This window comes from Hibiscus syriacus, unplaced genomic scaffold (assembly GCF_006381635.1).
Source record: "Hibiscus syriacus cultivar Baekdansim isolate YM2019G1 unplaced genomic scaffold, ASM638163v2 tig00005154_pilon, whole genome shotgun sequence".
In the NCBI taxonomy this organism is placed as follows: Eukaryota; Viridiplantae; Streptophyta; class Magnoliopsida; order Malvales; family Malvaceae; genus Hibiscus; species Hibiscus syriacus.
The window spans coordinates 32,010-59,538 of NW_024062045.1; the positions used below are offsets into that span (position 1 = coordinate 32,010).

Genomic DNA, 27,529 nt, shown 5'->3' on the forward strand with positions numbered 1-27,529 from the left:
TTAGCCAAATATGGTCAGTATTTAGCGAGGATGAAGAAGAAGATTCTGAATGAGTTATCTCTTCTACTTCTACATTCTCCTTGTGAGAAAATGGCAAGGAGACCTACCAAGGCGTCTGAAACCAAGAAAACAGAAACCTTGTAAGGGACAAAGTTCAAAGAGAGGATATCACAAGAAATCAACAGACATTTCAACGATAGGATGGACCGAAGTGGTTATCTGGGCGTTGTTCCGTGAAAATTTCAAATTTTATATAATATACATATATTTTCTATTCATAATATGTTTTCAGCCTCTAAAATTCTATAAATTGATCTTATAAAATTTTATAAATTCAGACCTCTAATATAAAATTCTGTATTTGTCCCTGAATTTTCAAAGAACATAATGGAGGCAGATATTTAACAACTAATCAAATTTAATTTCATGCAAAAGCTCCCTTTTAGGGCTAACTTTTCAAAATTTTCAATAAAATGGAAACTAAATCAAGGAAATTAAGCTTGAGTACTTAACGTTATAATGAACTGATCCATCCCAATGTGCAGCAATTTTTAAAACCTCGGAGCTTCATTTCCATGGCTAAATAACAGAAGGCACACGGTTTGCTGCTTAATTCATAATTAAAGCATTAATTAGACATATATTAATGGAAATCTATTAGCAAATTTCACTTTTTTTCCCCTAGGAAAATAACTTACCTGGATCAACCAAAAACAATGAGACCAAGATAGGAAAAGAAGCAAATGTTAATGATCCCTGGAAATTTAAGGGCGGAGAAATTAAGTAATTAATAATACAAAATGAAATTAAATGTAAGGGTGGAGAAATTTTACAGCTAAAATTAGAACAAACAAGTAGCAGACAAAAACGGAGAGAACACATCGCTTTCCTCGTTTAGATATAATCACCGGTAAGTACGCCAAGCGTATCTTAAAATAAGTTTTTTACAAAAGCACTAAAACCTGAAATATGAACACTTTTTTTTTTGGACAGGAAAATTTCATTTCATCTATTCAAACTTAATTTGAATTAATGTTAAATAATCTGACTTGGTTAATACTTTAGCCACTAAAAAATTAGTAGCAGTGTATTACTTGAAAGAACACACAAAAAAGTGATACTGTAACAAGCATCATTACGAGTTTATGGTATTTTCCCATGAAAAGGCCACTAAATCTTCAAACAATTGGTGTACGTAAATGTGACATAAGAAATGTCACTAAATCCAAAGCTAACAGTGGCATTTTCATGAAGAAAACGTCACCGAATGTTGGTTGTTTCTATTGCGATTTATTGGAAAACGCCACTATTTGTAGTCGATGGTGTGGCGTAGATGGTTTTGGGGTTGGCTTTAGATTATTGAAAGTTATATGTGGCGAACATTTCGAGTTTGATTCAAAATAAATACCAAGAATTAATATAGAGTATTCACTAGTTCATTTTTAAGACTTGGTGGCATGAAGATAATATAGAAATTGAGTCTCTAACAAGAAGTATTTAGAAAAATTGAATAGTAAGAGTAAGTAAAAATAAATTAATTTGTTTACAAATTGTATTTTTATTACGTTTAACAAATTATCTAATAAATACATTAAACTTCGAATAAAACCCATCAAATTTTTTTATTAAACACTCGGTTACTTATACAAAACAAGCATGACCCTCATTTTAAGAGGCTTAAGGTTCAATTTTAGTCACCTTCTTCTTGTAAAAAAGAGAATAATTACGTAAAATTTAAAAAAAATTAAAAATGTAACGTAAGTATCATCATTAATATTTTAATGACAAGGCTAAAATAGAAAGAAAACGTAATGTTAGGTATGATTTTGAAAAAATAATAATTTGATGACCGAAATGTAAATAAAATAATAAGTAGATGACAACATAGATAATTTACTCTTCTTAATTATACATGAATTTCTTAATTTGGACCCAGGGTAGGTGCCCTCCTGCCCAAGCTCAACTACGTCTCTTTGAATTGATGTCGAGTGGAATTTTACACCGCCATCAATTTTGCATGTACAACTTGTTACATGGTACATGTTCTTTATGGGCCACATCAAAATTTAGGTTTAGATTTAACTAAAATCGAAGGTCAATCGAAGATTCGAAGTACTAAGTGAAAAAGTTAGCATTCAAAACTTCAATAATTTTATATTTTTACGAAAGTTAAATATTCATTTAAGTTTTTAACAACTATAATTTTTATATAATATCTGTTGGAGTATTATTGAATTGGTTGAGAATCACTTCATCTACAATTGATAATTCATTGCAGCAAAACTCTTTTTACATGCCTCCAATATACGTAACAAAATTTGCAATGATAAATTCTTTCAAAACTGCACAACTCCAATCATAATTTTGAACCAATTTGTTAGAAATTTGAAAGCGAAAAAATAACTAAAACGATATCAACATGAAATAAGACACGTGCAAAAGACATAATTTAATGTGGTTCAATCTTGTCTACCTTCACGGATGATAAAAACAATAATTCACTATAAATGTTGATATCAATGAGAGTACAAATACATTATATCTCATGCATCACAAAACTCGGTATCTATATTAAAACTCTTTTCTTTTCAAAACACTATTCCAATATTGTACAAAACTCATCTCTGCAACGTAAACCACAAAAGTTATCGAAACTATAAAAAGTATAATATCTCTCCAAAATAATTATCTCTTATAATTCTAAAGATCAATAAACTCTTTGTTTATAAAGTCAAATACTTGATCAGCAAGATTCCTTAAATTATAATAATTATTATCTAAACAAGCTTAATCTCCAAATAATCTTCAATTACTAGATTACAATAAAATTCAACTTAATTTTTAATTAGAATTTGAGTCAATATCTAATAATAAAATAATTACATCTCTAATTTTGTCTCATAATTCTAAAGACTCGGACATACTCTCTATTTATAGATTCAAATAATTGGTAATAAGAATCCTTTATTCATAAGAATTCATACCTAAACAGATTTAATTATCAAATAATCCTGAATAATTGAAAGAATCCAATATGATTAATGATTATTGATCTTTATGCATTTAAATAAGCACGAGGGCGGTGTGCCAAACTTGTTCAAATCGAATTATGTAAATTAACATGTCAATTTAAAGATATTAATTATGTTAAATATCATTTTGTATAATTGATAATCGCATTACTTTATGGTAAATAAGTTATATTCATAAATATGTATTTGAAGATACTAAAGTCTATAATAATAAAAGTGCATATATTTGTCCAATGATTAAGGTTTTCTTTAAAGCAAATATATAACATAATATAAAAACGAACCCTTTATAAATGAGATAGTTAATTGGAGATTCAATTATGTTAAACCTATTATTATATGCATTCGAAAATACTGCTTCGACATTGTAGGTTAACCTCCGAATACATTTATATCTTTTTTCCTTTTAATGTTTATTAGACTAACAATTAACGGACATAATAACGACCGATAAATACGAGTTACTCAACCATTTAAATCTCATACAATAGAGCAGATAAGTGACAAATGAACAAGACAATTAAGATAAAATCTTGTAATGATCTTTTCACCACGTATCAATAGTTGTCACCCTTAGTGTTCCTATCCATAGTTATCATGTGACATCAAAAACAAATGATAGTAGAATGAGGTATTAGATTTTTTTTAAATAATGTTAGGAATTCAAATATTTGTGTGTTTATGAATAGAGTAAATTGGCCCATAATAAATTTTTTTATAAAATTCGATCTGAATTAGTCCTTCAATAAATTAAATATCAATCATTAGTTCAGAAAAAGAAGAAGAGAAAAACATGTCTAAGGGAGTGATCTCCCCGGACGTAATTAGAAAATATGGAAAAAATCTCAACTACGAAGAGTGATGCCAACAAGATGAGTGAATATTCATCGATCTTTTGTAATTAAAATTTTCACTAATATCACAATCGAAGGAATCTTAATGAAATTATTTTATTATAATAAATAATTATTTAAGCGACATGTAAAGGTTTGAAATTTTATCTGGGTTAAGTTTGCAATTATCTTTTTGTATATTTCATTTTAAAGAAGATAAAATAATTTAGATTTTGTATAAAATTTTCAAATATGAAAAATATGATTTATATGATTTAAAATTAAGTTACTTTGATGATTGAATATGACATTCACAATTTTGTTAGAGATTTAAAATTCAATTTAAGATGTTATAGTTTAATTTTTTTTATAAAATATCTTTAAAAACAGTATTTAGTGTAGGTCAGTAATAAGTTCAATTTCAAACCTTGGTTAAACTCATCATTACAAACAAAAAGTATCGTTTTCCCAAAAAGAAAAGTATTGACGTTCAGTATTTTACGATGTGTATCTTTCATTTCATTAAAAATTACTTTGAAAAAAAAGTTACATTAAGAGTTATATGCAGGAATTTAAATCGCAGACACAGTCGTATTTTGGTCATGTCATATTTACTGTGATTGCAGTAAAGTGGGAGCTATTACAGGTATGACGAGTATATTGGAAGATAACGTTACTATTATTTCGTGGACACTATTACAGTCGCATAATGCTATTTAAAACCCGGGTTATACGTGTAAACCTCAATTTACATCCTTTTTCAACGAACACTTTCTTGTCAAAAGTTTCTGTAGGCTTTCTGCTTACTCTTCTCCTTTGAATCTACCGTTCATGTTGCAAAATTAAAACAAGGTTCCTTCAAGATTAGTAAAGATGACGAGTCAAGAGTCTGAAAGGCCAAAAGTGATCGATCAAGAATCCATTCAAAAGATTGCACAACAAGTGTTCATCTGTTGCCTTTTCTTCAAGATTCGATTTGTGTATATATATCAAATAAATCCAACAGCAGAAATGAAAGCAGTGAAATCAAACGGTACCAACACAAATCTTTTCTAAATTCCACGTTCCGTCTGTTTTAGATAAGTTTCGCCTTTGATTTAATACAGAAATTAAGTTATATATAATCTCAGTTAAATAGAACTACAGCAAAGCAAAGAAGCCATTCTCCTACACAACTCCCCCCCCCCCCCCAAAAAAAATATGTTTTGTTTTAGAGACTCGCTCCAGGATATCCCCAGTACTTGCCAAAGGAAAACGGGAGGCCCCGTCCCTGTAACCGAGGCTCAACTGAAAGCCATATTCAAGCAATGTGACACTAACAGAGATGGTCGTCTCAGCAAACAAGAGCTGAAGAAATTTTTCGCTAGCTTACGCTCTCATCTTCCTGGTTGGCGAGCCGGCCGAGTGCTTCGTCATGCCGATGGCAACGAAGATGGATATGTAAGCGAGGACGAGTTGGATGGTCTCATTAAATACGCCTTGAGATGTGGTTATACTCGTGTCGTTAAGTAACATGGAAGAATCCCCTAGGTTTTCTCATCATCTACAAGGAATTCTACCCTCTTTTTGTTTTCTTAAGATCTTTCACTTTTGCTTGCTTTAAGATCTTGTTTTATATGTGTAGCTGCAATATGCAGAGATGAAAATAGAAGAGTAGGCTCTTATGCACGTGTTTTGCTGTATATATAATTAAGTCAATGTAGTAGTTTCATGTATATATAATCGTTACCTCATCCATGGTGTGAAGCCTTCATTAATACAACTTTCCACATCTGAGGTAACTTCTAAGGGGTTAGCCTGTGACATTTCTAAGCCAAGAGTTCGACTACCAATTCTCTTTTATCGAGTATTTCAGTTGCTCTCCTTTTCAGGAAGATGACAGTTCCACATATAGAATAGTAAGCCCCCACTCATCAATCTCATAGAACCAGAAGAAGGGCAAAAAGCAGATAGTGAGGAGGGTTGAACCCAAAAACAAAGCGAGAACACAGAAGATAATAGAAAAAAAATGCATTCAAAATAGACAGGCAACGAACTCCACCTGCAGATCTCAATATGGCAGTTCAACATCCATTTAAGTCTATAAAATTTACACGTTCACATATGAAAAACAACAAAGAAATCAGCGAGACATTCAGGTAACTGCAAAGAGACCTAGCTAATGGAAGTTTATTCAAGCAGCTGGTTGTGTTAATAGTTTTATAGCCAAATTCAATAATATAATTTTACCATCTTTATTTTGCAGTTAAGAAGTTTACTGTGTATATCTCCAAGTGCGAAAACATTTCTAAGGAATTATAACAAAATATGAAGGGACCAAAGTTTCAAAACCAACAAGAAATCGAGAAAAATAAATGAGAAACAGGACACAAATCTCTTTTCGAAGCACAATAATCATTCTCATTCACATTGATTCAAACATCCATGCCTATCAAGAGCAGAATAAGAAACGGTAATTCTTGAATCATGATTAGAGCCATTAGAGAGTGAAACAACAGAAAAAGCATAATCATTTCAAGATAGCACATCAAGAAGCAGGATACATAAACTAAAATAAACATAAAATCATCAAACAACATGCATAAAAGTAAATTCTAAATTCAAGTTCCAACATTCTCAAGGATGTTTTAACATTGTATGACAAGGAAAAAGTTCAATATTACAAGACAAGACACAGGTTAACCAGGATTCATGCAAAGCATATACCATATAAACAATGACTAATGCAATAAGCTAGCCAAATAGGCACAAATGATATAAATTAACCATTTACCACAGGGTGGCTAACTTATACCAATGAGATATTCAATGCTAGCTAAGGATCAATTTATTTAAAGAGTACTAAACCAAACAAGAATTAGGGTTTTCAACTCTAACACCTCTCTAGTTATTCTTCTTATCTAATTTTTTCTCCTTTCAAATTAGGGTTTTCAAATTATGGATTTATGTTTTTCTTTAAATAGAAGTCAAAGGTTTGATTAACCGAGGTCCGACATGTCCAAATAGTGCCAAGTAAGTCAAACAAACGTGTCACATTAACCTTTCATGAGTGGGGTGATGACCGTTAACGACTGAGTGACAAATTTATTATAAAACATAATGCTACTGACAGTTTTGTTATTTTTAAAACTTCAGTGCTAAAACAAAAAACTTACTTATATTTCAATGACCATTTATATAGTTTAAAAATAAATAAACTTTTACAATGACTTTCATACTTATTTTTTTTTTAAAATGAGGAGAACATATAAAATCCGGATATAAGATAATATATGTATCTAATGTTAAATTTAGTCAAGTTCACACAAAATAAATCTACTTGAATTTGGGTCAGTATTAATATTTTTTTTAATTAAAACCTTTTAAGTGATCTTATGTTTAGTAATGAGATTAGGGTTTTATTTTAAATGACTTTATTTTAAATCTGTATATTTAGTCAGCGTCGTTGTCGATTAGAGATGAGGAAAAGTCAGCGATATGGCGTCCTCCTACTTCTGGAAAAGTGAAATTTAACACGGATGGACCTGTCCTTGGCTCCCTCGGTCAAGCTTGAATCGATGGTATGTTAAGGGATCATTCAAGTATTGCAGTTGTTGAATTCTCCAAGTCTATTGGTTGCTCAGATCCTGCCTCAGTTCAATTGTTAGCTATTAAGATCTTTGATATCTTTTGTGGAATAAGTAGCCCCATCTTGTGGAATCGGATTTACAGAATGTGGTCTGCTGGTTAAAGAGTGCTCATAATTTTTCGACTGAGTTTAAAGACCTGGTATCTGAATGCATTCGGATAGGCAGTAAGTTCAGCTGAAAATTTGCTCATATTGATAGAATTCAGAATTGCAAGACAGACAGTCTCGCTAAATCTGGCATCAATCGCAGTGGGGATATGCTCAAGTTCAGACCTTCTATTGGTTTGTGTTAAATGCGGGTTGGATTCAAAATTCGTTAGTTTGTGTCTATGGATGTATTTGATGGTTCCTTTTTATAGGTGGGTGTGCTTTTGATCTCGTAAATAAACGGAAGGTTTTCAGCTTGCTCAATCGTATACGTATTAAGATGGTTTGCAATGGACATAAGCTCCTTGTACTCTTTTTCTTTCACCTAGGATTAGGATAATGAGGCCATAACTTATCATTACCCACTGAAATAAAACTTTCATACCTTTCAATAAAAAAAGTGAGTTTTAATGTTTTTTAAAGACAAAAACATTCGTTGTCTTTAGAAAAAACAAATTACAATCTGTTCATTTAATTTGAAATTAAAAAGAGTTTGATTAAATATTTTATTATTATTATAGTTTTCAAGAATTTTGTTCTGACTAATTTGGATCAACCCGTTTTAAACATTTGATTTTAATGAATAAATCTTCTAATAAAAATTTTCTACATACATAATACATCGAATTCAAAATCGGTTTGACCAAAAATATTATAAAACAGTTTTTGTATTTAACCAGGAGAATCGAGACATTATCAATCTTATATATTTTTGGAGCAGGCCATGTGGTTCTCATTGGAAGAACACCGAATCCCTTTTTTCGCAATGTTAAAAAGTGATAGAATCATATTCACTTGTGAGCTATGCTAGTCACTCACACGTTAACATCTTACGTCAATGAATTATATGTAACAAAATTGCCCCATATTTTTCTTTTTCACGCTAAATAATAAATACCCTTCTGTATTGTAATTTCAAAGTTAAAAAAATCACTCAATTTGTAATTTCAAAAACTTGATTTAATTTTAAAAAAATAATTAAAGTCGAATTATAAAATAAAATTTGGATAGTTCATAAATTTTAAAACTAGTTTTGATTGATTTTAGAATTTGAGTTGAGTCTTTCAACTTTGCATATAAAAAAAACATTCATGTATACAGTATATGATTATAACAAATTATTTAAATTAGAATTAAATAGTATCATATCATTATAAGAATTTATAATTAAATTTAAACATAAATTCAAATAATTCGACTCAATTTTTTAAACTCGATTTGACTCGAAAATTTTTCAAATTCTTTCTATTTCTTGAAATTTTGGGTGTTAACCAATTTCTTTTAAAAATGAAACAGTGGGGAAGTCCATTAAATTTAGATATAATAGATAAAATGTTTAAAATAACTTAAGAGAAACAGTAAAAAATTATAGGTATTTGATATGGATATAGAATATTAATATCCCGAAAGAACCCAATCAACTTTTAGAGTTTATGCTATGTTTCTTTCAAGGCCTTTCATTTCATTAATAACTTATTTTTTCATCGAATTTAATACTAATAGATGAACTCATCAAGTTATTTTAGATAATATTATTATTTTTAACAATTTACGTTTGAATAACTGCATCTATAATATATATATATATATATAGCTAATGATTAATTTTTAATATATAATACGTAATTATGAAACTATTTAAAAAAGAAAAGTTAATACTAAGAGATAAAATGTGTCTTCAACTATGCTTAATCTACATCCTTTTTCCAATTTCTAAAAGAAATTCGTAGGCTTTCGGCTTCTTCTGCTTTTAATTAAAAGTAACTAATGACGGTGTTTATCAATTTAAAATTTTAATATTATTACCAAAAGTAAAAAATCAAATTATATAAAATTAAAAATATAAATAAAATATTAGATTTTAGTATAATAGAGAGATTATGATCAACCCTAGACAATTTCTGTGAATATTATATGCTCAATAAATCAAAAGAATACGTACAAAATGTGGATAAGCATATAAAAAGTAGTAGGAAAGACCGACTAAGAAAGTGCAACCATTGTTATAAACCAAAATATAGTGAAACTATCGAAGTCCAGAAATAACTATTTATGAGCCTACCATAAAACAAAATTCCTGATAAGTAGGAATAAAATGCATGATTGAATGCTCCCCATAGTTGAACCAAATAAAATACAAAAGTTACCGATTATATAATTATAAATTTAATCTCATTACACTAATTTAACATTAAACTGAAAAAGTAAGTATTCTCTCAAACCTAGCGTCGCTTGCTACTTGTTTTCATCTTCGATTGACCAATGAGTACCAGTTTTAGTATTGGTTGTTGTTTTTCAATATTTTTTCTTTTTTCTGTCTTTTGGCATTTTTTTTATTTTTTATCGATCGTTTATTCATTTTTTTATTTATTTTTTTCATGGTTGGATTTGACATCTCTACGAATGATCAAGATAATGCTTATTTAATATTATTATATAATCCTTGTATGATATCAAGTGGCTAGTTTTCTTGTGTTAATAATTATAGAAAAATATTCTAATTATGTATTTAGTTCATGAATATGATTATAAATTCTTATTATAATTTTGGATATTTTTTATTTTTAATAAAATGAGTTGTTTGTTTTTAAAAAATAATAATATTTTTACCGGCTTAACTCTTTGTTGCATTACATTTTCAGGGCCGTTTCAGACATTATCGGGTTCCTGAGTGAAATTTAAAAATAAGTCTTTATAAAATGAAAATATAATTTATTACTTTGGTCAATTAATTTAATATTATATTAATAAATCGTAGAAAAATGATTAAAAGTGAGATTAAAGAAACCAGGGGCCTCAATTATAAAGATAGAAAGTGAGATTGAAAAAAAGGGTCTCAATTATAAAGATAAAAAGTGAGATTAAAAAAATTAAAACATCAATTGTAAAGGTAAAAAGTGGGATTGAAAAAAGAGGGGTTTAATTATAAAGGTAAAATGTGAGATTACAAAATTAAGGGTCTCAATTATAAAGGTAAAAATTGTGATTGAAAAAAAATAGAGGCTCAATTATAAAGGTAAATTGTGAGATTACAAAAATTAGGGGCCTCCATTATAAAGGTAAACAATGAAATTGAAAGAAATAAGAGCTCGGTTATAAAGGTAAAATGTGAGATTACAAAAATGAAGGGCTCAATTATAAAAGTAAAATGTTAGATTGAAAAAAAATTAAAAACTTTAATTATAATGATAAAAGTAGATTAAAAACTTTAAAAACTTTTTTTTTGAAAGGTGATTTATCTGATTTTGTAATAATAGCTAAATAAACATTCAACAACGAAACGATACGTGCCTCTTAAAAAACCTTCCTAAGCCTAGAAGAAGGAAAAAGAGTGTATCTTATCGTTGCCAAACTTACAACAAGCGATTAGACAACACACAAAATCCAAAGCCTAGAGAGCAAAACCAACAAACAGGGAAGGATTTGCACACAAATTCTACCCACCTGAGACCACTAAAGCAACCTGTTCCAGCTTACAACACCAAAAACAATATTAAACCATCACAAATAAGTTACCACCAAGCTCCAAAACACAAGCGACAAGGAGCAATAACGCACACCAAAAAAACGCTAGAATCCAGACTAACAGATGACCAACTAACGATCAGCATCAGCTAACAATCCAAGTCTAAATACACTAAAAGCAGAAGCGGAAATAAACAAAGCAAAGGGAGAGATGGAAGAACACAAAAGCAAGCTACCGGATAACAGCAATCCACATAGACCGAAGGCCAAGGCAAGAATAGCTAGAAATGCTTGGACCACCACGAGCCAAACAACCGATATCCGAAACCCCTCACAAAAAAGATAACGAACAGCCGACCCAAAGGATAAACAGCAGAACAGCTCCCTCATGTGCCAAAGGCTTAAATAAGAAACTCAAGCGTTAATCCTTTAGCTGTGAGACTAATGTTAAACTTTCAACTTAATCTAACAATAAGGCAAATATATATTAAGAGGGTATTCTCACTAACAGTAAAGTATTATTACCTGACTTTTTTTTTAAGTCAATCATGAAGACCGTGCATGCTCCAAGTTTTCTCCAACACTAACAGTTGTCTGAAACTTTCTGTATTCTAAGCCTTTTTGTCCTGCAAAAAAAGGAGAAAATAAATCATGATTAACTAACAATAACACTATGATGCTTATTGGAAATCATAAAAGACCCAAAAGTAACTTTTTTACAAGGCCAAGTATTACATGTGCATTTAGTATCAAAGACAGTCTGCTAATTGAGTCAAATATATTTTACTCACCATAACTCAAAAACAAAGCCCAAATTGGTATCTCCTCTATTATATATCAGATAAGATCCAAGTTTAACCAAATCAATGAGCTTCGGTTTGCACCAAAAGCACGTTAAAGACACAGACATTGCTGGCCAATAAAGCAGGAAAAAATACATTCAAAGCCTTCAAATCACAAAATAGAAACAAAATCCACCAAAGAGCAAGACACATAAAAAGCCACCACCTCATGATATTACCTAACTAATCAAGCTCTACGAATCAATCACAAAAACGAGAGCAAACAAGAGCTCGAAGATCGAAATATGATTTTAAAAAATATCCAAAAAAATCATTAAAAACGAATGAAAAACATATACGTCAATAACCGATGAAAATAGAAACTAGAAAAAAAATTGAAGGCATAAAATTAAAAAAAATAGTGGAAAAACCAGTGGATGAGATAAGATGCCAGGATGGTAAAGAGACTGTTGTTGAAGAAGAGCTTGTTGCATCAAGGTTTGTTGTTTTTGCTTCATCCTCTGGTGCTGCATTTTCTTTCTTTTTCTTGGTGATTGACTTGGGGATAATTAATCGAGGCGTTTGGTTTTCCTTTTACTTTTCTCGAGCTAGGGTTCAAAGTACAGGAGGCCTCCAGAAATTGAGAGAAAGAAAAAGGGGAAAAAAACTGGAAAAGAGAAGAGCCCCCTAAAGATAGAGGAAGAGAAAGCGAGTGACTCCAAATAGTATCTATAGCGGGATTATTATTGAGGGAAAGGGAATGGATAAAGTTGCTTTATATTTCTTGTTAGACAATTATGGCGTTTATACACAAACGTCACTATATCTCAATCTATAGTTCCGTTCCTTGTAACTTTATTCGTCTGTTGCGGTATTCTTTTAAAAACGCTGTATATCAGTCTATAGCGGGTTTGTTAAATACGTCACTAAAGTAATTGTCTATAGTGATATTTGACCAAAAACGTCACTGTATATCAGTCCATAGCAGCATTTTTTACTCAAACGGCATTCAAATACGCATTTGTAGAGGTGTTTTCTTAAAAACGGCATTGTATATCAGTTTATCGTGGCGTTTGTTTTAAACCCGCTATATGTACAAAACCGCAGTTACAAACCTATTTGGCTGTAGTAATGTGAGATATAAATTTGGTGAAAGGTTTATATGTTAGCCTTTTTCTTCACTTATATCAAGTAATATGTGATGAAACCCATGCACATATGTAGGGTGTAAAATTTTCAAGCTCGACTCGAACTCAAATCCTGAACTGAAGTTCGTGCGCAGCTCGAAATGAAAAAAAATCTTAAACTTAACTCGATTGAAGCCTCAAACTCGAACTCTAACATGAACCTTAAATACATGAAATCTTACAGTATTTTTTTAAAAAAATCAGTACATAAATATTAATATTATTAATAATTTATTTTAAAAAAATAAAATCTTAATATATTATATTTTCGAGTTGTTCACGAGCTTTTCGAGTTGTTCACGAGCTTTTCGAGTCGAATATCGAGTAGCTCGTTTCGGCTCGTTAAGAACTCGAGTTGAGCTCGAGTCGAGTCCGTTCGTTCCGAGTATTTATCGAGTCTTGACCAAGTTGATCTCGAGTAGCTCACGATCTGTCTCGTCTCATTTACAGCACTACACATATGTGTCACTGTTATTTGTCTAAATTTGTATTTGGGTTCATATATGTCTCTAGTATGTATGTTTATCTTTCTAGATTCAAACGCTAGATATTTGAGGTTTTTATTTATAGATTTTATATCTAATATTTGATTGACTTGTTCTCGATTTTCAACTTAAAAATGTAGATTTCTCCCCAAGTATTATTCACTCATTCACAACATCTCGTCTTCCTCTCATACCTATTTTTCATTTTTCTAGTAAAGTTGTTTCTGAAGATTTTTTTCCCAATAGTGTTTACTCTCATTAAGGGTTTCACTTTCTTATTTTTAGTATTACTCACTCATTCACAACATTTTGTCTTCCTCTCACACAATCTTCTCTTCACGAGCAGCTTCTATTTTTTTTATTTTTCTGACAGTTATTCCTGACAATTTTCCCCCAATAGTGTTTACTTCCGTTTCACTTCCTTCTTTCAAGTGTACGAAATTCAAAACACTGTATTAATTTTAAGGACAATGTTTAAATTTTTGTATTACATCAGACCATGTAAAATTACTTCTAAAACATTGACTACACGATACAATAAATTACTTAGTGCTGATCTATTAATTTATTTTTTTCGGTAAGTATAAATATCTCGTTTTGCAATAAGTTATTTATTCATCAATTTAAAAGTAATTTAACCAACAATCAGTTGGTCTAGTGGATGAGGCACTAGGTCCCTTAAGCAAGGTCAGGGGTTTGAATCCTGACATTTGCGAATGGAGCAAACTGGGTTGGGAGGGTCGTCCCCGCCTCTGCAGTACTCGATATAGATTAGTCGTTTAATAGATCGAATATCAGTGATTAATTCAAAAAAAAAAGTAATTTAGTTACTGTAGACGCACATGATCCTCACAAACAAGTTCATCATCGATCTGTTCAAATTTAAGGATGATTTTCTTTAGGTAATTTAAGGTTGACTACGCCTTATGAAATGCCCTCACCACTTATGAAAATGGAGAAGCTCGTGTCGTTCCTCGAGACAATGCAACAATCAAGGTAAGACATCGTATTCTCTTCGGATATCAAAGACTAAGGTAATATGCATCACAATTTGAAATTTCAAGAGTTAATCTGAACAAAATAATTCTTCATATACCAAAGTAATAATGAGTAATTTAAGGTTACTTTCTATTCGGGTTCATATCAGTTTAGTTAAATTTCGGGTTGATATTGGTTCAATTCGATTTGTTTAGATTTCAGATTAATCATATTCAAATTTATATTGAATCTTGAGTCGAGTAAATCGAATTCGAGTTAAATTTTTCGTATTTAATAACGATTAAGACAAAATTATAACAAGATGATAGAGAATAAAATGATGTACAGAGAGAAACTAAAAACAAATGATCATACAAGAGATAATGGAGAAAAAATATTCTAAGAACAAATTGAAAATTAAGTTAAAGTAGAAGGTTAATGAGTTCTTGAGCCTTAATATTATGTTTATATATTAATACAAAATTAAAAGAAATAGAGAGATAAAATCACAAAATTAGAAGAAAATATCCGTATAATTTACTTTAGAAAAGGGTTCAAGTGCAATTTGAATTCGAGAATAAAGTGATATTTGTCTCATTGAATCAACAGTAGCTAATGTTAAAAGTCTGCCACGTGCATATGCATAACACGGAAAGACCTTTGGACTCCTTTAAATTCGTTTCATATTCCTTGAGGGAAGAAGTACCAAATATCTAAGTGAAACTTGAATTATATGATTTTATTAATTTTACAATTTTGTAAAAGATTAAATTATTATTTATAATTTTATTAGTTAAAATATATTTTTATCTTATATTAAATTATAAATAAATAATTTGTAGAGGGACATCTTTATAGTTATACCCATTTAGGAGGGTCATGGCCCTTCACCTCATTTCGCCTGTGTTCCTATGCCTTGGTGGTCACATGCCTTGGTTAGAATTAAAAGGAGCTATGTTTTTTTTCGTTTTTTATTAAATTATTAAATATAAAAATAATAAAATGATTTTAATATTAAAAAGTACTAAAAATACAAATATTGTTAATTTTTTAATAAATAAAATAAAAATTATCGAAAGTTATACAAAAACAAATTATAAATTATTAAAAAATTAATACTTATAAAGTATTAAAAAATTCGAACACATTCATTAGAAAAATATTCTATTATTTTAGTCATTTTGAGTCTACTACTATTCTTCGAATATATTTTTAGGGTAACCAATCTTGTATTAGAATAACAATAGATTTTAAAGTTCTTTCATGTAGTTTGTAAATGATGAGAAATTTTTTTACATCAATGAGTGAAAACACTGATTCGGTGTTTAATCAAATTCTATCTTCATCGGAGTTTATTTTAATAATAAAAAAAAAGTGGATCAAGTGTATCGGATTATTCAAATGAGTGCCTTCTGAAAGAAGTTGAATAGTACAGGAGGGGAGAAAGTTCACATGTATGTTGACAAGAATCCACGTCCTCCACACAATCGATGTTCACATCAACCAAGAATAATTACATGTATTGTATACTTGGAAACAGAACCATAGCTGCAAGTTATATATACTTGAACCTCTAGTTGAGAAAGAATAATGGAATTTGCAATTTTTTTCTAGACCAAAGATACCTTCCCCGTTGTCGAAGGAAGGAACAAATAGCCAATGATACATGAACAAATTTAATTCAGCAAGTTTTCTTCCTAGCTTTTGACAAATGTGTACCGAGTACTCATCAAACTCCCTATTATAAAACGTCACATCCAAGTCCACAACCATTTACTGTTAGCTCTGTGAATTTGGAGCGACTGTTATACAATGCAATGAATACACATGGAGAAAAGGAATTACCTCTGAGGCATGCCACTGTCCACTGCCAAGTTTTCTCCTTTTTTTTTACTTTCTTCTTTCCACTTTAACTTGAGGTAAAACACAAGTCTCCTCGCTACCAAATCTGAAAACTGAAATCTAGACACACGTTTCAACTCTATCTTCTGACTTGGGAGTAGAGATTCAAAAGGGTGTTTGATGCCCCCAAATAAGAAACTTAAAGAAATTATTATATTGAGAATGCACCATTTCCCCCATTTAAGATCACTGCCGCCAGAACAATTGTTAATGCCCACAAAACCCAACTGTATCTGGAAATGTCTAGCTAGTCACTGTCACTACCATGTCTATCTGAAAAAAAGGAAAAACAAGAAGGAAAAAAATTTAGCAACATGAATTTGCAATGAACACTTTGAGAAATGGAGGGAGAGAGATCTTCCATTACTTGCTGATGGCCTTTTCCCTTCCATGGCTTCTCTCTTCTCCTGGCAACTAGAGCAAAGGAAAGGACCGTCCCATGGACGCAATACTGAATTAGAAATGCCTGCATGAATTGAAATGCCCTCTCCAGGTTTCATCCCTAATTGACAGATTGCACACATGAACAGCTTAAACACGTTGCACAATGGATATTTTGTATCCAACCTGCATCCAACAGAAGTCCTCAAGAGATCAACTATGAACTACTTCATCCTCTCCTCATTCATAGCAAGACATGCCCCCACAGAACAGACAGACACAAAATATTAAATGGATCTAATCCTTGATCTGACCATTGATATTAAAATTTAAAACTTCTAAAAATATATACATTCTCATAAACACTAACCTTTCTGAAAGCATAGCAGATCCCTCCTCAAATAATTCCTCCACCACCTCCGGCTCAATGTATTCTTCTTTGTCACGAGACGATGATTCAGAATTCTTCTTGCGGAACATGACCTTAAACATACATTTGCTTGGCTTCTTCGGTGGCAGTGAAGGAGCAGCTGGCTTCTCTGGTGGTAAGATATCAACAACAATGCAGGTTGTATCATCTCGAAGACCCTTTGACTGTACAGCTTCCTGTTCATTGGAAACCAAGGAATCAGAAATCATGAGGAAAGGCAAACTTAGACTAACATATTCCAAAGCCAAATGGGCATAGTGCTCCCAGCAGCAATATCTGAAGAGCATAACGCAGAACAAAGGATAGGAGTGTACTTTCACAATCTGTGCAGCAGCTGCATCAGGTGGCATTCCACGACAACAATCAAGAGCTTCTTCAGCTGATAATACATCCCAAACACCATCACTAGAGATAATCATCCTACCACCAGCTGTAGATAACTGCAGAAAATAAACTAGTAGGTAAAATAAAACAATTATTAACGATGAAGATAAAATGTTTCCTAATTTTAGATAAAACACTAACTCAGTCAAACAGAACAATTGCAAAGAAAATTGATTAAGAAAGAAAAATACAAATACAAAAGCACTTCAATGTGTGGGTATAGGATACATGAGAATATGAAATTAATGACTCTACTAAGTACTTAACTAACAGGAACTTAGATTAGAAATGGTCATGGTTAGAAGTTCAAGGAACTGCATTACAGCCAAGTACATATACTTAGATTAGAAATGGTCATGGTTAGAAGTTCAAGGAACTGCATTACAGCCAAGTACATATCCAATCTCTAAAAAAAGCTGCATAAGCGAAAAAAATGAACATATTGTGAATCAAAATGTACAGAACATGATATTTAATCAATAGTGGCAGATCATTGAGTGAGCCATGTGGAGCCTAACCTGTTCAATAAATTTGTGATTGTTTTTACTAGAATTGTAAAATTATGATTTGCGAAAACTTACATATTATATGAGATTTGGATTTTTTTAACTGCTATATTGTTTGCAATCATCTTGTGCATTACAAAACGTTTTAGAAATACCTCAAATGAAAATAGATAAATATATAATTTCAAAAGCCCCCCTTAAATCAAATGTCAAGATCTGACACTATTAAGCACAGAAGTTAAATCAATAAATATCAAACACATTATGCAGGTAGATTATGGAAGACAAACCTTTACTTGCTTTACGTATGGAACAGGAACAATGAACTCCCCAACATCCATATCACCAATGGATCGTGAAAGGCACAATCCTCCAGGCCAACATCTCAAGGGACCAATCTATAAAATAACTTCACCATTAGGTCACCAGCTTTGATCCACACAATTAATCAAATATAGCTTTCTCTTATACTGCAGATACTGAAATTCCCTAATGAGAATCAATTTACCATTGTTTACAAATATACAAGTATAGTGTTTCTTAGGTCTGCATTCTGCAACACAGCAAGATAGATAACAAAAAAGCTGTTTCTAATAACAATTGTTAAAGCTGAAATTAGTAAGGTCTACAATTCACATCAATTATCAAATAAGTTTAATGTTTTCTGGTAAATTGTCGAAAGAGTCATGCAAGTCTGAACCTAGCTTCTAGATTGTGTTTTACAAGCATTATGGTTGCACATGTATTAACATTGATATCGAGGGTGTTAAGTTTCACTGATGGGGAGAAAAGACTAAGAATCTAGAGAAAAAATTGTTAAGGCACTCAAAAGGCATTACGATACACACTTTGTAGGGGAAGAGGACATACCTCTGCACCACCACCGGCATTTAACCGACCAATCTCACCCCCACATGCAGTGATCCGTTCCCTCCTAATAAGATGAAAAGAAAAAGTAAGACCTCAACATTTAAGGGAAACTTAAATGCAGCAATCACTATGCCAAAAACTTACTCCTCTTCATTGCATTCAAGCCTATGATCAGCTGACAAGTAGTATATTCCACCTTCAGCTGATTCAAATATACAACGGGAATCACCAACAGATGCAACTGTTATAACCCATCCTTCTATTATCACAAAGGTTACGGTTGTCCCTGACGTTTTTGCTGGGGAAAAAAAACCATGGCATGTCTATCAAATACTAAACACATGGAAGTAAACTCAAGAAGAAGTTATTACTCAAAGTACAGAAAATAAAAAGCAAAATAAAAGCCTACATAATAATATGGTTTCTCCTCTTTATAGCATTACCCACCCAATTGAAGGAAGAAATTATATGCTTATGTACATGAATTATTTGCTTATCTATAACCATAATAAAGTAAAGGGATAAAATAATAATTGGTGAAACTGTCTGGTATTCTGGTAGTATAGGTGATGAATTATCAGGCTGGACACAGATTTGTGGTGCCAACTTGACTATATCTAGACCAACTTAAAATTAACATCTCAAGACTATCAGTTAACTATTGACAAACAGTCAAACACCAAAGATCTTACATGATAACATCATAAGAATATTAACAAGCTGATCTATAGATAAAGATATGTTAATCTGATATCCCTTTTAGTTGTAAAAAAGGAAAGCACAACAGCTCCAAGATAGCATCCTAACCAAACAGCAACTCTTCCAACATATAACAAAATAATAAAAGGTTTAGTAGATTGAAATGGGATACAATCTATAACAAAATAGAATAAAATTACCCTACATGGACCTCACAGAAAAATAAAATAAAAGGTTTAGTTGATTGAAATGGGATACAATCGTCTACATTGATATGAGCATTAGGTCCTAACATTGCATGATCCATATGAATAAACAGTAGCAACCACTCCCAACATAAGTGCATAATTGTGATATAATTAAAACTTTTTCATCCAAAACTTATCCTATAGAATATATGCTATATTCAAATATGTTTACATAAAAACAAAACAAATCATACCTCTCTGTTGAAAATCTTTATCTGTTTTAACAAAGCCTGCAACCAAAGCTCTTGGAAGGGCAGCAATCCATTCATCTCTACTAAGATCTGCCGGCATGGCACTTAGAACATTATTAAGAAGATTCTCTTTAGTGTAGATAGCAGCAGCAGATCCATTGTGTCCATCAAAGAGCTGCCCAAAAAAAGAGTTTAGCAAGGCCAACCTATAAATAAAAGTATTACAAAAAAAATAAGGGAATAAAAAATGACATATATATATGCGTCAAATCAAACAAATTATAAAGATAGATACACCAATATACCTAGCTAACAAAAGTTTATAGATATTTACATTCTAGTGATTCAAACTACAAGTTTTTATGGTTAATTAAACACTTCAAAGTTGTGATTTAGCAACGATTTATTTAGTATGAAGACCGAAAATTTGTACCCCATAAACTGAGAATGTGGTGAAACCGTCTCCCATCGCTCTTTGGCATTCTGTTTTAATTAACGTAAAATCTTCACCTTTCTTGCTATGGCTGGCTTGTCCGTGTACAATCTCCGGGTTTTCGATCTTTTGGCTTGCTAATTCTCGTTTCAGTAGAACCGACAGCGGAACCGTTTGATGCTCGCCTCTTCTGGACATTGTTCCAAATTTCCAAACCACGTCAATAGCTAAAACTCCACCTCACTGACAATGCTCCTAACCCTCCGTGGATTACACTAAAAGATCCTGTAAAACGCACCATGCCGGCTTCAATAATCAAATCACGCAAAATAATCGAAATAAAGAACTGAATCCATCAACGATCTTCTGCCACATATAATACTGGAATGAAATCGGTAAGGGAAAACATCGAGATCTTCCACAAAAAATGTCTGATTTATTTTTAAAAACTGATCAGATTGTTCATCAAAATCGAAAAACAAAGTCTAAATCAATGTAGAGAATAACATGTTAAAAGTATTCCGACAAATCTGTTAATCATAACAGAAAAATAAAACGAATCTCGATGTGCAAAGAGAATAAAATGAAAAAGGACAAAATCGTATAATATCCAAGGAAAAGAGAAATTGAAATTTACAAAAGAGCATTGAGAGAAATCAGTCGATAAGCAGAGGATGGAGGAGACTACAAGCGAAGAGAATGAGAAGACAACGCGAGGAATTGGATTATTCACTACAATCGAGAAACGCGGGTCACTGAGTCGTGCAAAATATCCTTGTTTTTGTTGATCGAAAAACTCTTTTTGTGCGAGAGAAAAAAAAAAGAACAAATAAATAAATAAATAACAACACCCTTTTTTTTACAAAAACCGTAGATGGCAAATGGGGCAGCTTTTCTGCCTTTTTTTTAATTTGTTTTTCCTTTACAATATATGATGTGGCAAAAACGGTTTTAAATAATATAAAATAATATTTATTCAAAATTTTATTAAATTATTAACAACATATATTATTAGATTCAATTGTTTGAATTAAATTTTCTTATAAAAAGTAATGTTTTATGTATAATTAAGATTATTTAATATATTTGATTTTAATTCGAATTTAGATATATAAATATATGGAGTATTATTTTAAGAGAGGGCTGGCGCCGGTTAAGCAAAACGACATGTAGGCTCATAATAGCGAAAATTAAGAAAGGACCAAGTCAAATTGTCAATTTATCAGTTCCCTCACGAGACCGGGAATGCGATGCGATGCGATTGCATGCAAAGAAGGTTTATTTTTTAAAGAAAAATTAATAAAAATGCATTCTTTGCCGGTTAATGTCACGTAGCTGTGTGATAGCTTAGCGTGTGTTCCATAGAGCATGGTCCGCTTAGCGTGTGTTCCATAGAGCATGGCCCATTTAATTTAGGAAACTGTTTTTTCTCTAATTGCCAACCTAACCCTTTGACCTCCTCCATCGTCGACCGCGAAATTTTCGGAGCCAATCGCTCTCTGTAATTGACAATCCCGTCATCCCATCCAATCCCACTTCTTAAACATTTTAAATTTTATTTATTTTAAATATTTTCTTTATATTTTTATTAAAATTATATTTCCATCTCTTAAAATTTTATAAATTTATTATTAATATAAAATTTTGTGTACACTCCCCGCATGAAACACAATTACACAAAGAAATAAAAGAACAAATATTAGCCAATCCAACTCGATGCAACACCCTAAATACTCGAACCAAAGTTATTATTCAATCAAGGTGTGATATGAGAATGCGGGCTGTGTTGGTATTTGTAATAATGGAGGTTGTTTGGATACGTGGATGGAATGAAGTTATTATTTAATCTTATCATATACTAGAATTGGCCTCCACACTGAATTTTTGTATTCATTCTTATCCTTGCTTTTTTTTACACATGCGATTGATGAATATATACACTCTCTCCAACTAATATCGGATTTTAGATTTTCCTTTGTGTTTAAAAATAATGAATTTTTTTTAATATGTACACTCTCTTCTCCCTGCATTATCTTACATATGCATTATATTCATATACATATGTACTCTCTCACATTGCATATTAATCTTATTTAGCGTTAGCGAATATGTTCATTTATATATGTACAAAAATATTATCAAACAAATAGGGGAAAAAACAAATTAAATAGAATCACCCCTCAGTACAAAAATTGAATTGTACGATAAAATTAACATATTCAAACAAGAACGGTTTCAGGTTAACACAACACATATATTTTAGTGAAGAGATAAAATATGTAAATAGTTGAAATTACATTAGAAACAAAAAAAAACTTGGGATGAGAAGCACAAATGCACAATTAAAATAATATTTATGGATTTAACAATGAAACACAAGCAGGGTAAAGAGTTTACATTATAAAATGGAATCTGCTTTGTGCAAGATTTTACCCCAAATGAAATCAGATTAGAGTAGATTGATAATTCATAATGATAATGGAATTTCTCATATATGGTAATTTTATACAATTTCCCAATATTAATTTGTTCATATCATCAATCACATGAATATACGTTATAAAATTCTTTTTCAAGATTATATTAGGGTTCATGTGACTTTAGAAAGATTAAAAATAAATCTTATAGAAAAATATCAAAAATAAATTTTCTAAGAAAAAAAAAAGTGAAACAAAGGTATTAGAAATAATTTTTTAATTTTTCAAAAAAAAAAGTGAAGGAGAGGGAGTTGCAGAAGTCAAAGAGAGCAACAATGAAGTCAACTAAAATTCTAGTAACGAAGGTATTACCAAAAGAAAAAGGATATAAACATAAATATAACAAGAAAATCTTATATGATTATTACCACTATCAAATAGGGAGAAGCATTAGTGAAACAGAGAAACATAGGGAAATCTTATAAACCCAACAATGAAAACTTTTGTAAAGAGATTAACGGAAGTTTAAAATCTGATAAATCTTAACACATATTATAGTTTAAGGTTTGATAAATCTCATGAAAAAAAAGGGAAAGGAAGCTTGGAAGAGATGATCGGCTGGAAGGGGAAAAGAAAGGATAAGGAAAAGGTTTTTGTATTACAATTAGCGAAAAATGGTAAATTACAGAATCGGTACTTATACTTCTTAAGATTCACATTTTAAACTCCAAAATTTACCATGTATTTAATTTAGTATGTAACTTTACTAATATTTAAAATATAAAAAATTAAACGAGCTTATAAACGATATTCTAAACGAGCTTGCTCATAAACCTATAAATGAACTTGTTCGTGAATATAAACAAACCGAACACACCTCTGTTCGTCTTTGTTCTTTTATTAAACGGACATAAAAATTTTGTTCATACTCGTTTATTTAGCTTAATAAAAAAATATAAACAAATGTTATATGGACGATTCACGAACAGTTCACCGAACGCTATATTCATTTACACCCCTAATATCAGTCAGCATGTTAACTTCCAACTTAGATGACTGTTAATTTTTAAACGGAAAAGGATGAGCTTTAAACATAATGAATAATTGAGTGATCATTTTGTAATTTTTTATAGTCAATGAACTCAAAAAATCAACTCCCTATAGTCGGGAACTCAACAAAACAATATCATATAGTCGGGAGATCATTTGTGTATTTTACCCAATAAAAAATTATAGCAGTAGCTTACCTATTATTAATAAGAGACAGTGGTGTTCACTTTTTAAATTAATCGAACTAATCGATCAAATCAAATTAGTTTGGTAAAAATGATTGGTCACCGAATTAGTTTGATCGGGGAACGATAAATTTTTTCAATATCCAGTTAACGGTTAATTCGAGTTGAAATTGATTAATTAACTGAATTAATAAAAAATATTAAATATTAAATATTTTTAAGCTCAAACTCATTAACAATTAATATAAAACTATTTTTAACCATATTAAACTCATTAAATTGTCAAGACCTAATTAGATTTTAACCTAAAAAAACCTTTCTCTATTAAACTCAAATTGATCTAAAAACTTCAATTAATTCGACAACAAACTGAATTAACCAAATTTTATTCAATTAAATTAATCATTTTTAAAAAATAGTTTAATTTGATAAACAATTAAAAAAATTAATTAACTTAATTAATAGATATTTAATTAGTTTTATCAAACGCACCGTTTGAACAAGGGATGGGCATAGGTCGGGTCTGATTTTCAGTCAATCCGACCCGACCAAAAAATTATACATCCTCCGCCTGAATCAGACTCGACCCAAAATATATATACTCTCCACCCGACCCAAACATGATCTGACTTTTTGAGATAAAACTCGAACCCGAACCGAAATAATATATTTATTAAAAAATATTATTTTTATTTAATAACCTTAGTGACAAAAAATGTCTTATAATATACGATTTTAACAAACTTTTTTTGGATTTGCCAAAATGACCAACTAAATCGCAATGCGATCGATAATTCGCAACGCGATCTCCGATATCGCAAATCAGTTTCCAAATTCGCAACGCGATTCTGACTATCGCATTGCGATTTCCCAAATTCGCGTTGCGATTTTCCTAATTCGCAATGCGAATACGTAAATCGCAATGCGATTACGTAAATCGCAATGCGAATTAGGAAAATCGCAATGCGAATACGTAAATCGCAATGCGAATCTGACTATCGCAATGCGATTTACATAGCGCCATTCATATTAACGCGTATTTTTTTTTCAAATTCCAAACACAAATATATTAATATATCAGAAACTGAACCGTCCACAGTATATCCCGTAATCGCAACTCATAATCTAAAACCTAAAATCACAACTCAGTCCCATCTCCATCTCTCACTCTCTACGGCGAAATCCGTCCCCATCTCCGAAGATTTCCGTCCCCATCTCCGGCGAAATCCCTCACAACCATTCACGGTCAGAAATCTCTCACAATCATTCAGAAATGGAAAATCAACCTCCGAGGGTTAGTTTTTTAATTATTTTTATTTTGAAATTTTTGCATTATTTTAGGTTTTTCATATTGAAATTGATGATAAGTTTACTGGTAATTTCAATAATAAATTAACCATTTCACTTAGATTTCTTATTAAATTCATTTGATTGCTGCCAATACTGCTAAACTGTTTAGTCTTTAACCCTGTGAAGTTAGTCTTTGTTTTGTCTTTTGGTTGAAGTAATGCAGAAGAAGAATAGTTTCTAAACTTAAAATCGCAACATGAAAATGAAAATCGCAACACGAAAATGACTATCGCAACGAGAGAAATGAAAATTGCAACGAGAGAATCGCAACGCGAAATGAAAATTGCAACGATATAATCGCAACGCGAAACCAAAATCGCATTGTGATTTTCATTTCGCGCTGAGATTCTCTCGTTGCGATTTTAATTTCGCGTTGCGATTCTCTCGTTGCGATTTTCATTTCAACCAAAAGACAAAACAGTGTTGCAAATTTTAGTTTCAAGAATAAACTACTATTTATGTTTATTGTTTTTGGTATTTCTTCACAGTGTAGCTTTTGGTATATCTAACTTGGTATGTTTATTATTTTTGTAGAAATTTTTTTCTGCTTCATTGACATTAAGGAATAAAGTTAGCCTAGCCACTACAATTGCTTCGAAGCTTTCACCTGCAAAAGAAAATTGTTTGAGGAAACCTGCTTCGGGCCATGGCTGAGAGTACAACATCCGGGTGGAGATGCTAATTTGACCCATTTGTGGCTTCAGACCATGACTAACGATCTACCCGACAGTATACAACGTGGTGAGGAAGAGATATTGTTTCATTTTCCACCGGCGTATACTTGTTTTGGGCGGAAGAAGTTCTGCTTAATCACTGGTCTACGATTCGGACACGATGATGTAGGCCGGTACACTCGTCATATCACCCGCCCATCATGGTTATCCAGGGTTTTTCCTGATGAGTCAATAAAGAAGCCGAACTTACACGTCGACGACCTGAATAAATTGTTTAATAAGAAAGATGGTTTTACTCGGATGAATGACGTCGATGTTGTCCGAGTATGCCTTCTAGTACTTTTGTATGCCGGCTTTTTAGGCAGAGAGGCCAGACAACCTATTCCTCAGGAGCTAATATTATTGGTAGAGGACCTAAATGCATGGAATCTGTTTCCGTGGGATTCGTATATATGGAAAGCTACCTGGACTAAGTTGTCGTCTGCCTTTGATGACCGCAAAAGTTTGTGTGGCGATGGGTCGAAATACACTTTGTCAGGCTTTGTTTGGGCCTTTAAGGTAAGAATTTCTATATAGTGTTTTCAAAATTATAATTAATTATTTAACAATTACTAATTTTTGTTATTATATTGTTTGTAGATTTGGATATTCGAGGCTTTCCCCAGCATGCAGACATATGCATTAAAAACTTCAAATGATATTCCTAGGGCTATTTCCTGGAAGAGGAAACGTCTGTTGGATTGGGAAGACTTAATACCATATGCGACAATAAATAATGTAAGTTAACACAAATACTATCATATATAAACAAGTTATTAATAGTAGACGTTTAACTTTGTTTGAGTTTTTATATTTTTAAGAGGCCAACACTCCATTAATGAGACTGACACCCACGGAGGCTGAGCTTGCCACTGATTGGTGGCAAGCTAGTCAGCGTTTTCTTGATGGCACAAATGATGAGCAACCTCCACTTCCTCCACTTCGAGAACCATCACGTCACCTAGAGCCATCACCCGATCGACCCGACTATACACCTCTACAACGAGAGCCATCACCTATCCCGTCACATCATCGAGCCTCTTCTCCACCATCGCCTCATGATAGGCGACCGACAAAGATGCCACGACTTCTATCTCCCTGTTCTCCACCTCCACGGGATGAGTCAAGGGAGTTACGTGATGAGGTCAATGCATTGCGTGAGGAGATCGGTACTCTACGCGATAACGATGGTGCATGGCGTGTGAAGGTGTCTACTTTACGTTGTGAGGTTGC

General features: G+C 31.6%; 1 protein-coding gene and 2 long non-coding RNA genes across 3 annotated transcripts; 1 reads left to right on the forward strand and 2 right to left on the reverse strand.

Moving 5' to 3' along the window:
* Positions 1-20: 20 nt before the first annotated feature.
* Positions 21-863, reverse strand: LOC120198944. The gene is made up of 3 exons (XR_005523407.1): positions 699-863; positions 514-605; positions 21-115 (listed from the first exon to the last, which is right to left on the reverse strand). It is a non-coding gene; the product is annotated as an uncharacterized LOC120198944 (long non-coding RNA).
* Positions 864-5,058: 4,195 nt separating this feature from the next.
* On the forward strand, positions 5,059-26,605 carry LOC120198945. Its single transcript, XR_005523408.1, has 4 exons — positions 5,059-5,589; positions 14,335-14,336; positions 15,147-15,154; positions 26,595-26,605. It is a non-coding gene; the product is annotated as an uncharacterized LOC120198945 (long non-coding RNA).
* On the reverse strand, positions 16,421-21,319 carry LOC120198943 (probable protein phosphatase 2C 12). Its single transcript, XM_039200173.1, has 10 exons — positions 21,219-21,319; positions 20,582-20,866; positions 20,152-20,323; positions 19,155-19,308; positions 19,011-19,074; positions 18,431-18,538; positions 17,565-17,690; positions 17,191-17,426; positions 16,807-17,006; positions 16,421-16,712 (listed from the first exon to the last, which is right to left on the reverse strand). The coding sequence occupies exons 2-10, from the start codon at positions 20,777-20,779 to the stop codon at positions 16,687-16,689; spliced, it is 1,284 nt and encodes a 427-aa protein (XP_039056104.1). The 5' UTR covers positions 20,780-20,866; positions 21,219-21,319; the 3' UTR covers positions 16,421-16,686.
* Positions 26,606-27,529: the final 924 nt, after the last annotated feature.